The sequence below is a fragment of the Heterodontus francisci genome, chromosome 4 (assembly GCF_036365525.1).
Source record: "Heterodontus francisci isolate sHetFra1 chromosome 4, sHetFra1.hap1, whole genome shotgun sequence".
NCBI classification, from domain to species: Eukaryota; Metazoa; Chordata; class Chondrichthyes; order Heterodontiformes; family Heterodontidae; genus Heterodontus; species Heterodontus francisci.
Window position 1 is genome coordinate 7,560,189 of NC_090374.1, and position 14,817 is coordinate 7,575,005.

General features: G+C 41.5%; 1 protein-coding gene across 3 annotated transcripts in view; it reads right to left on the reverse strand.

Moving 5' to 3' along the window:
• Nucleotides 1–3,378: 3,378 nt before the first annotated feature.
• The window catches only part of LOC137368877 (growth hormone receptor-like), a 255,252-nt gene continuing 243,813 nt past the window's right edge, over nt 3,379–14,817 (reverse strand). For all 3 annotated transcript variants that reach the window (XM_068029108.1, XM_068029109.1, XM_068029107.1), the window contains 3 exons: nt 14,471–14,561; nt 9,553–9,622; nt 3,379–7,886 (listed from right to left, as the gene is read on the reverse strand). In XM_068029108.1, the coding sequence (XP_067885209.1) occupies nt 6,909–7,886; nt 9,553–9,622; nt 14,471–14,561 (1,139 nt within the window). In that variant the 3' untranslated portion in view covers nt 3,379–6,908. The remainder of the gene's footprint in view (nt 7,887–9,552; nt 9,623–14,470; nt 14,562–14,817) is intronic.

Sequence of the window (14,817 nt, forward strand, 5' to 3'; positions counted from 1 at the left end):
CTTACGCAACAAAAATAATACACTCCGAGTTCGTTTCTCTAGACTCTGACATATGTTGCCATGTTGTCATGGATAAAAGGGCACTTTCTGTTACTAGAAAACAAAAAGAGATGTAGTTGATAGCCTTGACTTTATCCCTGCATTTTGGAACTGGTAATGTTAGTTTTGTGACTCTTCAAAGTCACACATCATCAAATGAAGATTAACTGTTACCAGACTCCACTGTTCTGGTAGAATTTGGAGGTGTAGCCACATTGGGAGCAAGGTTCATATTTAAGTTGCAATTCCTCCATTAGTGATGTTGTGCAGCATATTAAAGTGACAATCCATTAGAACTAGATCACGTGGAATGTGTTTGATTGTCCTGCTCTGTTGCAATATACTGAGGCAAAGCAGCTCCCCGAGGGAGGTGGGCTATGTCTGATGCCATCACTGGCAGTGCACTCCGAGGGAGGTGGGCTATGTCTGATGCCAGCACTGGCAGTGCACTCCGAGGGAGGTGGGCTACGCCTGATGCCAGCACTGGCAGTGCACTCCCCGAGGTTAGGTGGGCTATGTCTGATGCCAGCACTGGCAGTGAGCTATATGTGGCCTAACCTCTCAAACACTGGACATATATGGTCCTGGTCAACCCAAAAATGGGAAATGGGTGGAAGAAGACCTGGTTTAATGGGCTGAGACCTTCTAACAGGAAAAACCCACCTCTCTCCAGAACAGATGACTCCAAGATTACTTTGAAGCTCATACCTTTCCTTTGGAAATAAAAATAAACGAAAGAATATGGTATGTTTTCAATTCTTGCAAAGCTTACAGCTCCCCTGCACCAATAGGGGTAAAATCGTCTCTTCCTATTTTAGGCTGGAGGAAAGACCACAAGTCCCACAGTTGGTTCAGTATTTTGCATAGGCTATAAAATCTTACTCAAAACGGATGGGAAGTGGGCTCTCTACCTAAAGAGCTTAACCCCCACCATGAACTGAGACTATATTCACCTCCTCACTCCCCCAACATTACATTAATAGAAAGGCAACATTGCAATATGAAACCACTTTCACAATATACATGGATACAGCTGCAAAGTACTGGTATGAAGTCCTGACTATTGTCTACATTTTGTTTTGATAAAGAAAGTACCAGTTTCATTCTATTTCTCAAATATAATGATTTCTAATAACTAAGACGAGGCCTAGTGAAAACAGGCCCATTGGCACTCGTGAATAGTTTAATCTTCAGGACTGAAAAACAGCTTAGTGCAAAAGAAATGAACTGTCATCCCTCAGATCAGCAACTTGGATCGAAAGTAAACCTTGTTTAACTTTATTGGTACCTAAACAGATACTGCACAGTTGGCCAAGACCATGGGATGTACACATTCTATACATACTGTACACTGTCTGCTTATACCACACACAGTTTGTGGAGTTCACATACACAACAGAACACAGAATCAAATAAATATATTTACTTGTAAGATAATGATAACAGCTTGACAAAATATTGGAATATATCTGTGCTCAGGGGATAGATTTTGGGTGTTAAGAGTATCCTTAGGGAGGGATGAAATTAAAGCTCCAGTTCCTGATTCCTATCCAGAAGAACTGGAATTGGATGTGGGTACAACAGGACAGGAGGAGTGGGCTCAGCAGTGATGTTCTACATGTCAAACAGCCTGCACTCAGATAGTCCAAATTTCCTCGTGAAACGTAGCCACTTGTTCCCGTGATACCCTGCCTAAGCACTCGTCAGTGAGAGAAATTAGTGAGAAAAACTGCCCAGTGCCTTTTTTCTGTTTCGTATCACGTAGAGCCAATTATTTCAGCAAGTACAAATAAAAATGGAAATTACTTTTTGTCACAGTGGTGTACTGAAGTCAGGGTAAGACTGCATCCCCCCCCCCCTGATTTGAGTATTTAGTTCTTTGCACATTTTTGTAATGTATAATCCCAAAAACAGATCAGGCACAACAATCTTCAAGGGAGGGTCTCACAACACAGTAAGGAGGAGAAAAAAAACTAACAATATGAAGCAGTAGCTCCCTTCCTTTAAAATGTTTCATAGCAGCAAGATAACGGAGGAGGAATCCTCCCCTTTACCAGGAGAGAGGGCGAGAGAGAGAGAGAGAGAGAACCCAGAGACACAGACCTGTAGACAATGAGAGGCTGCCAAATGTCTCTAGACCTCCTTAACTTTTAATCTTCAATATCGAATGCACTGTGGCAATATAGTTCATTATCATTGGCTCTTTTATACATGCTTTAGTTTTAAGCGTTATGGTATATAATGTGTATAATGCAGTATCAATTCACAGTGTAGCCCTGGCTACACCTTGATGACAATTGAGCAAAGGTCTTCCCATCTGATTAAGGTTATAAATGTGTTACTATTTAACTGAGAGACTGAAACCCCTTCTGGTATTTAAAGAAAATCAGGTACTAACTAGAAAATCTGTCATTCTCAATTGCCATAATTTGTCTCCTAAATTGGTTCCACACACCTACCCTCCAGAAGAGCCTCACTAATTTGTGTGCAATGATAACTACTTAGAAGCTGATAACACATCTCTGCTAAATGACTGAAGTCCGTATTAAATCGTCACATTCAGATATTAGCTTCTTTGCTCTCAGTGGTCCAACAATTCGAGACTTAGGATTAACTGCAACGAAGTTTGATTAGTTGGAGTTTTTCACTTAGTCTGAGATGACACCTGCTGCTTCCTGGAAGATGCTTGCTATGCACTGCTTACATTAGGAACAAGGTGCTGAGAGTGCACTATTGCTTAATTCTTTTGAATGGGAATCAGAATAGGTACATGTTCACTGCATGATGTTTGAGCGATATCCCAGTGAGTGAATGAAGCTGTATCTTGTAGCCCCCAGAAGCACAGTTACATAGTGAAAGTGTCACAGGTCCATGACCAGCAAAAATATTAATCTGAACTCTTGGCAGGAGGGGAAGTATGTACAGTGCACACCAATTACGGGTACCGTATTAATCGGTGGCGTTAGGCTGCTGTACATTCAGTTTTTCTGCATTAGGTAAAGGGGAGCATCTCTATCAGTCACTATTACAATGAGTATCTCAAACAGCACTGAGAATTAGCATCTAGGGTGAGGAGATAGCAAACAGTGCCCTACCTCAATTCAGCCAACTGGAAAGAAGCTCAAGGGTGTGCAGTCCTAGCTGATACTTTTAAGCAGAGCAAGTCTATAAGGCTGCTTTCAAGTGGGATGTAGTTAAACAGTTGCCCGCAGATAGGAAATATATCTTTAAAAAGAACCTGACTCCCAGTTTTTCTGCAGCTGAAGTCTTTTACGTTACAAGCACCTCTTCTCCCCTCTCAGAGTAAAGAACTGATAGCAGAAACATTTTGAGTGGTGCTGGAGCATTTCTTATGAGCCATCATTTTATAATACAGTGCCGAAGCCTTTATTTTAATACTAGTGGAAAATGAAGTGTTCATATGCAAGCTGTATATTTAAGGGCTGGTTTTCTAAATGTGCTCTCCTGGTGTAAAGGCTCACCTGCTGGGAGTAACATCAAGTCTACTTTTTAATGAGAGGCAGCTGGAAAATCATGTGGAACATGCCCAGGATTTTTAGAGAAGCATAACTGAGAGAGTCAGGTACTGTGCCAGAATCATATACTCAAAAAGAATGCTTCCTTACTTTAAGGACCTGAACATTCAGTCTCATTTAGACAAAATCTGGGGCCTCATCAATTGTACTGATGCATACTGGAAGACAGCCACGAGTACAGGCTCACTTGTCTATTGGTTTCCCTGCACACACTGAGTACTGGTTAGGTAGTTACATCACACCATACTGGCATGGTGACAGAATAGTTGGTTACCTCCCAAAAATGACTATAGCTTGCCCACACTGTCATGTGGTCTGCAGGAAACAGGAGCCAAGATCAAGTAGCCTAAAATAATGATTTTTGTTTATTCATTCATGGGATGTGGGTGTTGCAGTGGGTGTCACTTACAAGGCTAACATTTATTGCCCATTCCTAAATCGTTCTGAGTTGTTCTTAGAGTTGGAACAGCACAGAAGGAGGCCATTCAGCCCAATCTTAGTATTAAGTTTGATTCACATTTTTCCAGGGAGATAATTATATGCTACATCTGACACAAAAAAAAAATCTTCTGTTGAAGTGTTTCAATATAACTGAACTTTGGGCAAAGCTCTGCTTACTGTCCCTGAGAAATGCTTTGTGTAAGCTAAAATATTCAATATTGTATCGGCCCTGCTGTTTTCTCATTGGCACAGGATCTTTTGTTATTCAATATAGATATGTGGAATGGATAGAAAGATATACCTAATAGGTTCTTTGCAAAAAATTAATGAAATATTGACTAATACCGTAACTATCAAGTTAAGAATGGGATTGAAAGGTGTAAGTAGAGTAGTGCTTGTAACAGCACTTCCCTTCAACTGTATCTGCAACAGGCTATGTCTCTGGATGTCTATTCATGGCACACTTGGCTGTGGGATGTTTCTGGAGCTTAGATTTAATGCTGTTTCCTCTTGGGGAGAGCAAAGTAACACTACTGGGATGGGTGCGGCTATCCCAAATATTGGGGCTGGGTGGGAAGCAAGTACTATCCCACATCCATTGTGAAGGTGAAAGGGTCACAGGGAAACTCATCAATGTAGCATGATTACAATTGAAAGCTTTTTTCTCTGTATGTTACTTTTGTGGTGAAGGGTGTTTCCATCACTACTGTAAGAGATGGTCACATCTTAAAATCTATTGATGGAAATTAGCAAAAACAATAAAAACACTCTGCTGTTAAGGCCCACAAAGGTTTTGTTAAAGGCTAATTAAGAGTAAGCTCATGAGGATCTATGCAAGAGGAATATAAACAAAAAGTGAGTCAGTGAATACACAGTGTTCTCATCTGTGTCGACCCTTTGGGATATGTGGTTGCTCTGGCTACAGAGACTACAATGCACTCAGTTTACAGAGCACAGAAGCAAAACTCATTTTTGACTTTTCCTTTTATCACCCATTTGGCAAAGTGCACTTATTGCAATCAGCTTGTTACTAAAAAAGAAAACAATTTATATTGTGCACAAGATTCTAGATTTATATATCTAACTCTGAAGAAATGGACGGTGTTTGACTCAATTTTATGTATCATTTAGCCATGCAATATATCCCACGTGTTACATCCTCACCTGCAGTGACTGACCGAAAAAATCTGGGGAATTTTAAACAAAATTCCTATCATCTATTATTTCCTCTATCCTCACAACATCAGATTTTGTTTCTTATTCATCAATATCACTAGACTTGTCCTCTGAATTTAAACTTATTGTTAGTGAATTTCATTAATGTGGCCACAGTTCAAAATGTACCATGTGGAATCAATCTGTAAAGAGCCTCCTCCCATCACCAAAATAAAACAAAAGGGAAAGGAAACCCGACAAGATTACTTCTGCTTCAGAATATTTCCCCAGTTTACAAAAGACAATGGTGTGAAATGTATTTTCACATTTTAGTAAAAATGTCAGGTTTCTTACCAACACAAAACCCCTTGAGTAGGGGTCCACTGCATTGCTGGCTGCTGTATCTCGGCAACCCAAAGCAGCCCCATAGTAAACAACAATGCGATTAACTTCCAACTGGCCTCAAAGCCACAACACAGTGTTCCATGCTATTGTGTGGAAACTCTAATTCCCCAGTCTATAACTTTGGAGTGGAGTTATCTGCAATCAGGGCTTTAATGTATTAGTGTGCTAAGCGGGTTGTGGTGTGTATGTGTGGGGTGAGGGCAGGGGTGCTGTTGGGGAACATAGCCCTCACCAAGTTGAATGTAACATCTAGATTTGAGTTTGAGATCCTTTCTGTTTTACCTGAATCCCATGACTGGCAGGTCACAAGGAGTTTATCCAATCCCACTGCTTATACATTGCTTCTCAGTAATGATGTAAGAGAGGGTTTCTATGTAGTGGCAGTTTAACAAATTGCAGAGAGGGTGGTTGGCTTGAGTGCTGAGAAAGGCAGATGATATTTTGTGTTAGCAAATGAGTTTGTTTAGCAATTTTTTTTCATTTCTGCTTAATATCCTACACTTAATTGGTGTAGAATGTGGAGGTGAAGCCAAACTCTGCAACTCTCTGTAGTTTCTAAGACATTCAGAAACTTCCTACTTGCCTGCTCTCTATAACAGTGAGTGAAAGAGTTTTGTGAAGGGAATTTCACCTCTGTGCTCAGTGCCCCTTCTAAGGAGGGTCCAAATGGTTACACTCACTAAAGGCTTTCTTGAGAGTGAGATTTGTCTCATTGCTGAAATCCCCTTTTTAAAGCATGGCTTCTGGTTAAAATCCTGCCCATCCTGTCCAACTGAAATGAGAAAAGTACTGCAGCATGGACTGTCACCATTCCCTTTTGGGATCAGTGGTGACACAGCCATTTGCAAGCACTATTATTTTACAGAGACAATACAAGCTTTCAGGGTACTGGGACATTCCCAATTCCCAAGTTCTTTCGGACACAGTTTCTAGGAAGCAACACAGCACTGACTCTGGCAATAAAATGACCAGTTGGCAGGAGTACCGACATTTCCAAGTGTTTCAGAAGATGGGTTGCTGAGGAACAGTGTTCCTAGCTTCATCGACAGAGAGCACTCTTCCAATCATATTCCAGCTCCTTTTATATGGGACTGGTTTAATTTTAGAAATTGTTTCTGTTTTATAAAAATACAGGTTTTTATTCTCACAATAACAAATATAGCTGACATTTAAAAATAATTCTTAGTCTTAATTTATCATATTATTTCATAATGGTTGTACCAATTTGTGTATTTTGGGGAATATTATTCTTAAATCATTGTACACAAAGTCAATGTGATACCACTGCCAGAAGCTTACGATGGTGCAGGTTACACGTCATGGATGCTGAAGTCAGGGGATGACATTACCAAGTTGTTCAGGCATCAGATATCCAGCTAGGGCAGGTTGACTCTTGCTGGGTAGCACATTTGGGTTCAACAGTAGACTCTGCTGAGAGTCCACCATGTGTATTGAGGTATAGTCTGGGACAGGTATTGTTGGCTGCCTTGTAGTTTCTGTTTTTTTACAAGAACCAACTGTGGTACTTGCAAGGCTTTCTGTGGTGAAGTAGCTGCTTAGATTAAGGTTTTCCTCTGCATCTGAAATTCTCTCTTTGCTTGCGCTGATGGCACAGAACAGCTTCGCGTTGACTTCAGACGTGTAGGCGCTGTCTGATGGTTTGGTTTTCTGATTTGCCTTTGGATCAAGTGAGGTTTCTTTGGCCAGGGTTACCTGCAGCTTGTTCTGCTGCCCTGGGGAAAGGAGGACACCCCCTGTAGGGGTGATGTCGCTTACCTGTGCATAAAAGTCCATTTTTCCAAAGGAGCTCTGGTTGCTGAGTTGACAGTATAGAGGCGGTTGATTGAGCCCGTTTTTAGTTATTGTTGACAATCCATTGACTGCTGTAACCAGTTGCACATTAGTGCGCTCACACACCTCATCACTTGATTGCTGGCTCCATTTGGCATCTGCACCTGAAATACCTAAGGGAGTTCCAGTATCACTCTTGATGTCTTCTTTTCTTTCATTGGCTTCCAACTGCAGGCTGCTTAAATCAGTGGCACTGTGTTTACCACCAGTGACTTCTTCAGAAACATCTGGTTCGTAACAACTGTCGCGGCCAGAGTCATCGTCCTTGACACTCAGACAGTTGTCAGACACTGGGTGGTCACGGCCAAGGAGTCTGTCTGTATCTGATACCTCTGTCTTCCCATCTGCATCATCAAGGTCAATATCAATGAACTCTACCCAGGGGTCGTCAATATATAGGTCAGCCTTATAGCTCAGGTGGTTTGCAAAAATTGAGTTCACTTCATCCATTTTACCCTTCTGTAAAACAAAAAAAATTAGGGAAGAAACATAGGAATTTTCCAAACACTGGAAATCAAAATAGAAGCAGAAAATGGTGGAAATATATCAGAGTTCTGTCAGCATCTGGAAAAGGACAGATTAACGTTTAATATGAAGACGCTTTGTAAAAAGTGCCATTCACCTGAAATATTGGGGGGAATTTTATGCTGGCAGTAGGGGGTCTCAACATCGGGGAAAACCGATACCAAGATCCACATGTTGCCTCTTTTCCGGAAGGCACTTAACTGGACAGCGGTGGGCCTTCCGCAGGATTTAGGATCCCATCTCCGGACATCCTGGCCTGGCAGAACTACTGACCAATCAGAGGCCGGCAGCTGCAGTGCCACCGTGGAGGCGGTGGCTGCTGCTGTAACTGCAGCAACCAGACACCGAGGAGCGGCACTGGAACCAGGTTTCAGGTAGGTCAGGGCGGGAGGGGTCTTGCTGGGTGGGGGTCATGGGGGAGTGGGTTGGCAGCAAGTGCAGAGGGGTGGCCTTCAGCCATGTCAGGTCTCTTGTTCAGGCACTAAGTGCCTTTGAATGCGGGAACCCCTCCGAAGCCGGGCAGCAGCCTGCCGGTTACTCGTGCAGTGCTTCCCATGCGGTGACAGGGCCACCCGACTCATGGGTAATTGTGGCTGCGACAGAAAAGGGCCCTTAATTGGGGGCTAATTACCCAGTTAATGGCCTCAATTGGTGGCAGGGCAGGAATGCCTGTCACAGGCCATCCTGCCCAGACTAAACTTCGGCGGAGGCGGGAGTGTGGCAGGATCCTCCACCCCGCTAACATCCCATCCGATTTTATGCTCTCCCCACCTCCGAACCCATCACACAGGAGAGCATAAAATTCCACCCATTGATTTTTTTTTCAGCTGCTGATGAGCCTGCTGTATATTCCTACCATTTTCTGTTTTATTTGAATTGTATATTAATATGTTTTAATTTTTTACAATGTCTTCCTCATATGGCCTCTTGTCCCACCCCCAGTGAAGGCTGAGCAGTGCAAGCTGCAGACTGCATTGAGGAGAGTGAATCAGATTAGGGAAGGCCAGGCACAGGGGATGCTCATCAGGGCTCCTCCTGGCCCACAAGGAAAGCGGATAAAACAAAATTTAACCCTGAATTTCCTGTTCTTCTTGGGCATGTGGGGTTAAAATCAGACATATTATCTTTGTATCTATTTAAAACGCCTTTGAGGTAACATCTTTGGCTTCTAACTGTATGTTATCATGTGTGAGTATGTGTAACACACTCCTAGCCGTGCGCCATCTTGCATGTTATAGCCTCCTAGCTGTGTGTCATCTTGCGTGTAACACACACACAGCTGTGTCATCTTGCGTGTTATGTCGTCCTAGCTGTGTGTCATCTTGTGTGTAACGCACTCCCAACCGTGTGTCATCTTGTGTGTAACGCACTCCCAACCGTGTGTCATCTTGCGTGTAACGCACTCCCGGCTGTGTGTCATCTTGTGTGTAATGCACTCCCAACCGTGTGTCAGCTTGCGTGTAACGCACTCCCAACCGTGTGTCAGCTTGCGTGTAACTGTTAGGGACAGTTTCTGTTTTGTCAATCAAAAATGGTGCTAATTATTTCTGGTTCCTTCTTTCCATTTTTACTGAGAAATTACTTTGTTGTTAAAGATTACCTTCAGAAGATCTGGGTCAATTCCTTTGATTTTGGGCACAGGAACAGGAGGCAGGAAGAACAGCTTCAATCTGAAAAGAAACATATTTAATTGAAGGTATAGAATGATGAGGGGCCTCGATAGAGTGGATAGGAAGAAGCTATTTCCCATAGCAGATCAATAACCAGGGGGCAGAGACTTAAAGTCATTGGCAGAAGGATTAGAGGGGAGCTAAGAGAAATGTTTTCACCCAGAGGAGGGGGCGGGGCGTGGGTAGGTGGCAGGCTAGGGATCTGGAGCTCACTGTCTGAAGGCATGATAGAGGCATTTAAAACATACCTGTATATGCACTTACAATGTTTTAGAAATCGTATAAAGAACATTCATACATGGATATAAATTCAGATCATTGTCTCCTTGTAGCAAAATTTAAGATGAAACCGAAAATATCAAAAAGGAAAAAGATGTGCCACCACTTAGATCTTGAAATGTTGAAGGATGAGAACTTCAGAGAGGCATTCACACTTAAAGTAAAAAAACAAATATGAATGTCTCAGGATTGAGGAACAACATACAGAGGAAATAGAAAACAAATAGAAAAACATGAAAGAGAGTATAAAACATGCTGCAATGGAAATATCACCAAAACAGAAAAGAAAAAGAGACAAGGAGTGGATGACAGATGAGACATTAACAATGATGAAAGGGAAAAGAAAGGAAACACGGCAACGTACGGTGAAATTGAAAGAAAATAAAGAATGCATATAGGCTGGCTAAAGAGAATGGTATAATGAGATCTGTGACGAAGTATTGGAGCTAGAAAGAAATCACGTTACGCAGCAGAGGGTGAAATCTTCGACAGAAAGAAAGAAAGAGATAACAACAATAGTGGGTGCACAAAAAACAAAGGTGGTAAAATATTGTTTGAAAGGGATGCTGTCGCTAAAAGATGGACAGAATATATAAGCAAATTGTATGAAGATCCAAATCGAGAGAGTACTCAAGATACAGAGGCAAAGGAAGAACCAAACATTATGATATCAGAGGTAAAGAATGCTCTGACATTGATGAGCCACAGGAAAAGCTCCAGGCATCAATGAAGTAACAACAAAACATCTAAAAACCCTTGGAGAAACAGAATTAGAAGTGATAACATAAATTTGTGATCAAATATATACCAAAGAATACATTCCAAATGACTTGAGACATTTATTACTCGTTAGATACCTAAGAAACCTAAAGCAGTGGAGTACAATCAGGTTAGAACTAATGAGTCATTTCATTGAAGCGATCTTGATAATCATAAAGAAAGAAATAATAAGGTATTTGAACACCAAAAAGATAAAAAAAAACAATGGTAGTTAGAAGGAATAAATGAGATGAAATCAGAGTGAAGATTGAAGTGGATGCTGTCACACTGAACAAGTAAATAAGTTTGTCTGTTTAGGGCAAATGACAACAGAAGATGGTAGATGTGATGCCAAAGTCAGAAGGTGGCTAGAGATAGCTTGAAGTAATTTTGTGAAGATGAAGGGTGTGTTAACAAGAAGAAAGCTCAAGCTTTTAGCAACAAAAAAACTCATAAGATGTTACATTTTATCCACTTCTTGTACGGCTCGGAAACCTGGACAATAAGTAAAGATCTGTGCAAGAAAATAGAGGCCTTTGAAATGTGGATGCTAAGATGTATGCTTAAAGTTCCTTATACTGACCATAAGACAAATGAAGAGGTGCTTGAAATTGCAAGAGCAAAAAGAACTCTAAAAAGTGACATCCAGAAAAGAAAATGTCAGTATTTCAGCCACTTGATCAGAGCTGAAAAGCTACAGAGATCACTTCTAGAGGGTAAAGTGAAGGGCAGCAGAAAGAGGGGTGAACCTAGGCGTAGTTGGATGAAGGATGTCACAGAGCGATTACACAGAAGCTGACGATAGGGTTGCCAATAGTGGCAGAGCAAGAGATATACAAAAGGCCAGTCAGAGGAAAGAGGAGTTTGGGGAGGAGTTAGAAGATTAGAGGAGATGACAGAGAGAGAGCAAGCGGCAAAGTCCGAAAGAAAATTAAACACAAGGATGAAAATGTTAAATTTGAGGCGTTGGGCAACTGGGAGTCAATCATGGACGGAGCACAGGGGTAATGGGTGAGCAGGACCTAGAGTGAGAAAGGATATAGGCAACAGGGTGTGGATCAGTTGAAATGTACTGGAAAGTGGAGGATAGGAAGCCTTCCAGAGTTGAGTAGTTTGCTGGCACTCACCACCTGGCCTTATAGGTAAAGAATGTCATTCAGTTGAGGTACTGGTGGATAAATGTCACTCATGGAACTAGTCAGGAGGTACTGCAGGGAATTTGACACCCACTGGAATTACTCAGGACAGGAGGCAATAAAATTAGAGACAAAAGCGTACTGCATAGGAAAGTTGTGTCAGGGGATGGGAGCGTTGCCAATTTAACATTTCTGTTAAAGGAGGGAGAAAGACATAAAGCTGATTAACAATAGAGCACACAGCCAGCAGCAGTAATTGATAAGCTCTGGGAAGTCACAGTATGGGATAAAGTCAATATTTGATTAAAATGGCATGGATCAATTAAGGATAGCCAGAATTAGTTAAAAAGGCTCTATTTGACAGATGTAATAGCACTCTTTGAGGAAATAATGGCTTGTACTGATAGAGTTTATGGATTTCCAGTAGGTGTCCAATAGGCAGCTTCCTGTTAAAATGAAAGGATGCGGCACTAAATGGAATGTGATAGGAAGCTGGTTAAAGAGGTTTGATGGATCTTTTTATTTGTTTTATGGCATGTGGGCGTCGCTGGCCAGGCCAGCATTTATTGCCCATCCTTAATTGCCCTTAAGAAGGTGGTGGTGAGTTGCCTTCTTGAACCGCTGCAGTCCATGTGTGGTAGTTACACCCACTGTGCTGTTAGTTTAGTTTAGTTTAGAGATACAGCACTGAAACAGGCCCTTCGGCCCACCGAGTCTGTGCCGACCATCAACCACCCATTTATACTAATCCTACACTAATTCCATATTCCTACCACATCCCCACCTGTCCCTATATCTCCCTGCACTAGGGGCAATTGCTAACGGCCAATTTACCTATCAACCTGCAAGTCTTTGGCATGTGGGACAAAATCTGTAGATAATAGGGTGTGTGCTTAACTATTGTGAGGACTGTAAGACTAAGGAGAACATACAGGTTAGCAGACAACTGACAGATGAAATTTAATGGGGAGAAACATGGGATGATATGTTTTAAGAAGAATTAAGAGGGAATTTACACTATAAATACATATGAAAAGTAAAGAATCAGAGAGACTTAAGAGTTCAGACATGATAATCGTAAAAGTGGAAAGATAAGTTGTTCATCAAGTGCATGGGATCATGGAACCAGGAGTAGACCATTCAGCCCCTTTTCCATTCTATTTGATCATGGTTGATCTGTACGTGATTGACCTTCTTTGATCCATAATCTCCTGATACTCTTACCCAACAAAAATCCATCAGACTCAGTCTTGAAAATGTCAGTAGATTCCCAGTATCTATAGTCTCTTGGAGGAGAGAGTTCTGGATTTCCACTCATCATTGTGGGGAAAAAGGGGTTTCCTGATGTCACCCTTGAATGGCCTTGCTCTAATTTTAAGGTTGCACTGAATTGATCTGGATTGCCCCGCCAGAGGAAATAGTTTCGATGTGTCTATTCCATCAAACATAGAACGTAGGAAATAGGAGCAGGAGTAGGCCATTCGGCCCCTCGAGCCTACTCTGCCATTCAACTAGATCATGGCAGATCTTCTACATCAATGCCATTTTCCCCGCACTATCCCCATATTACTTGATATCTTTAATATCTAGAAATCTATTGACCTCTGTCTTGAACAGATTCAATGACTGAGCCTCCATTGCCCTCTGTGGTACAGAATTCCAAAGATTCACCACCCTTTATCATGCCACACCTCAATTAGGTCATCACTCAATCTTCTGTACACGGGAATACAAGCCAAGTTTATGGCTATAATTTAACCCTTTAAACCTTGCTAGCATTCTGATAATCCTGCACTGTATCCCTGTATCCCCTCTGGACCAATATATCTTTCCTAAGTACTCCAGATGGTGTCCTAGATTTTTTAAATACGGGAATAAAGTACAAAGGAGTAATATAAATCTATATACATTATTGGTTACACTGCAATTCAAACATTATGTCCAGTTGTGAGTGGCCTGCTTTAGAAAGGATGTCTAGCCCCTGCAAAGGATGCAGGATTTCCTATCACAATCCCTGGGATGAAAGGCTTTTGTTATGAGAAAAAGAAATTAGCGAAACTGGGCCGTTTTAGTGCGTATAAGGTTAAGAGATCTCATTGTGGTGTTCAAAATGATGGGAGGTTTTGATGAATGGGGGAAAATTATTTCCATTGATCAATGAATCAGTAAGTACAGTGAATAAATTTATGATCATCAAAGCAAAAGGGTAAGGCGAGATGAATTTTCTATTTATTTGATTAATAATTGTACACACATGGTGTTTGTCTATGGAGGATTAAAAGTTTGGACATGCCTATTCTTGGGCACAGATAGAGGGAGGGAAGCTCACAGTCTGTCCCCTGCACCTAAACTGTGGAGTCTGAGCGGCCCCCAGTATTGGGCCTCGGGCCTCATTTCAATGGAGTCGTTGTGTATGAAGGGACAGCTGGTGCAGAGTCCGACAAGAATCCATGATCGCTTTTAAAATATAAGTGGATAAATATTTGTAAGTTAACATTTAAAAACATACAGGAAAAGGGCAGAAGAATTGGCTCCGTGGACAGCTTATTTAGAGTCAGCACATAGACTATGGGTTAAGGGTCCTCTTTTGTTCCTGTAAGATTGTATAAGCGGATAGATTGAACAAAAACGTCTGATAATTGTGTATCATTTGTCATGTTTGTGTTACACGTACCGTTGGCTCTTGGTAAACAGGATCAAAAGCAGCATCAAGGCCATACCCAGTAAAATAAAAACAAGGATCAGCCTGAACAAGAGTCCTGATTCTGTAAAGAAACAACAAATAGAAATCCAACTTTATGAAATTCTGTGGAGACATATGAAAAGAACTATGTAGAACACTGAGGAAACTTTTCAAGCAGCATCTTATTTAACAAACTATCAAATCTCCTGTAGTTATGTCCATGATGCTTTCATAAAAACAGGTTTTTATGCCAAGTCGTTTTACCACAGACACTCAGTCATTTGCGTTGTAGTGGCCTAGCACATAATCTGGAACGTGTTGCCTGAAAGAGCGGTGGA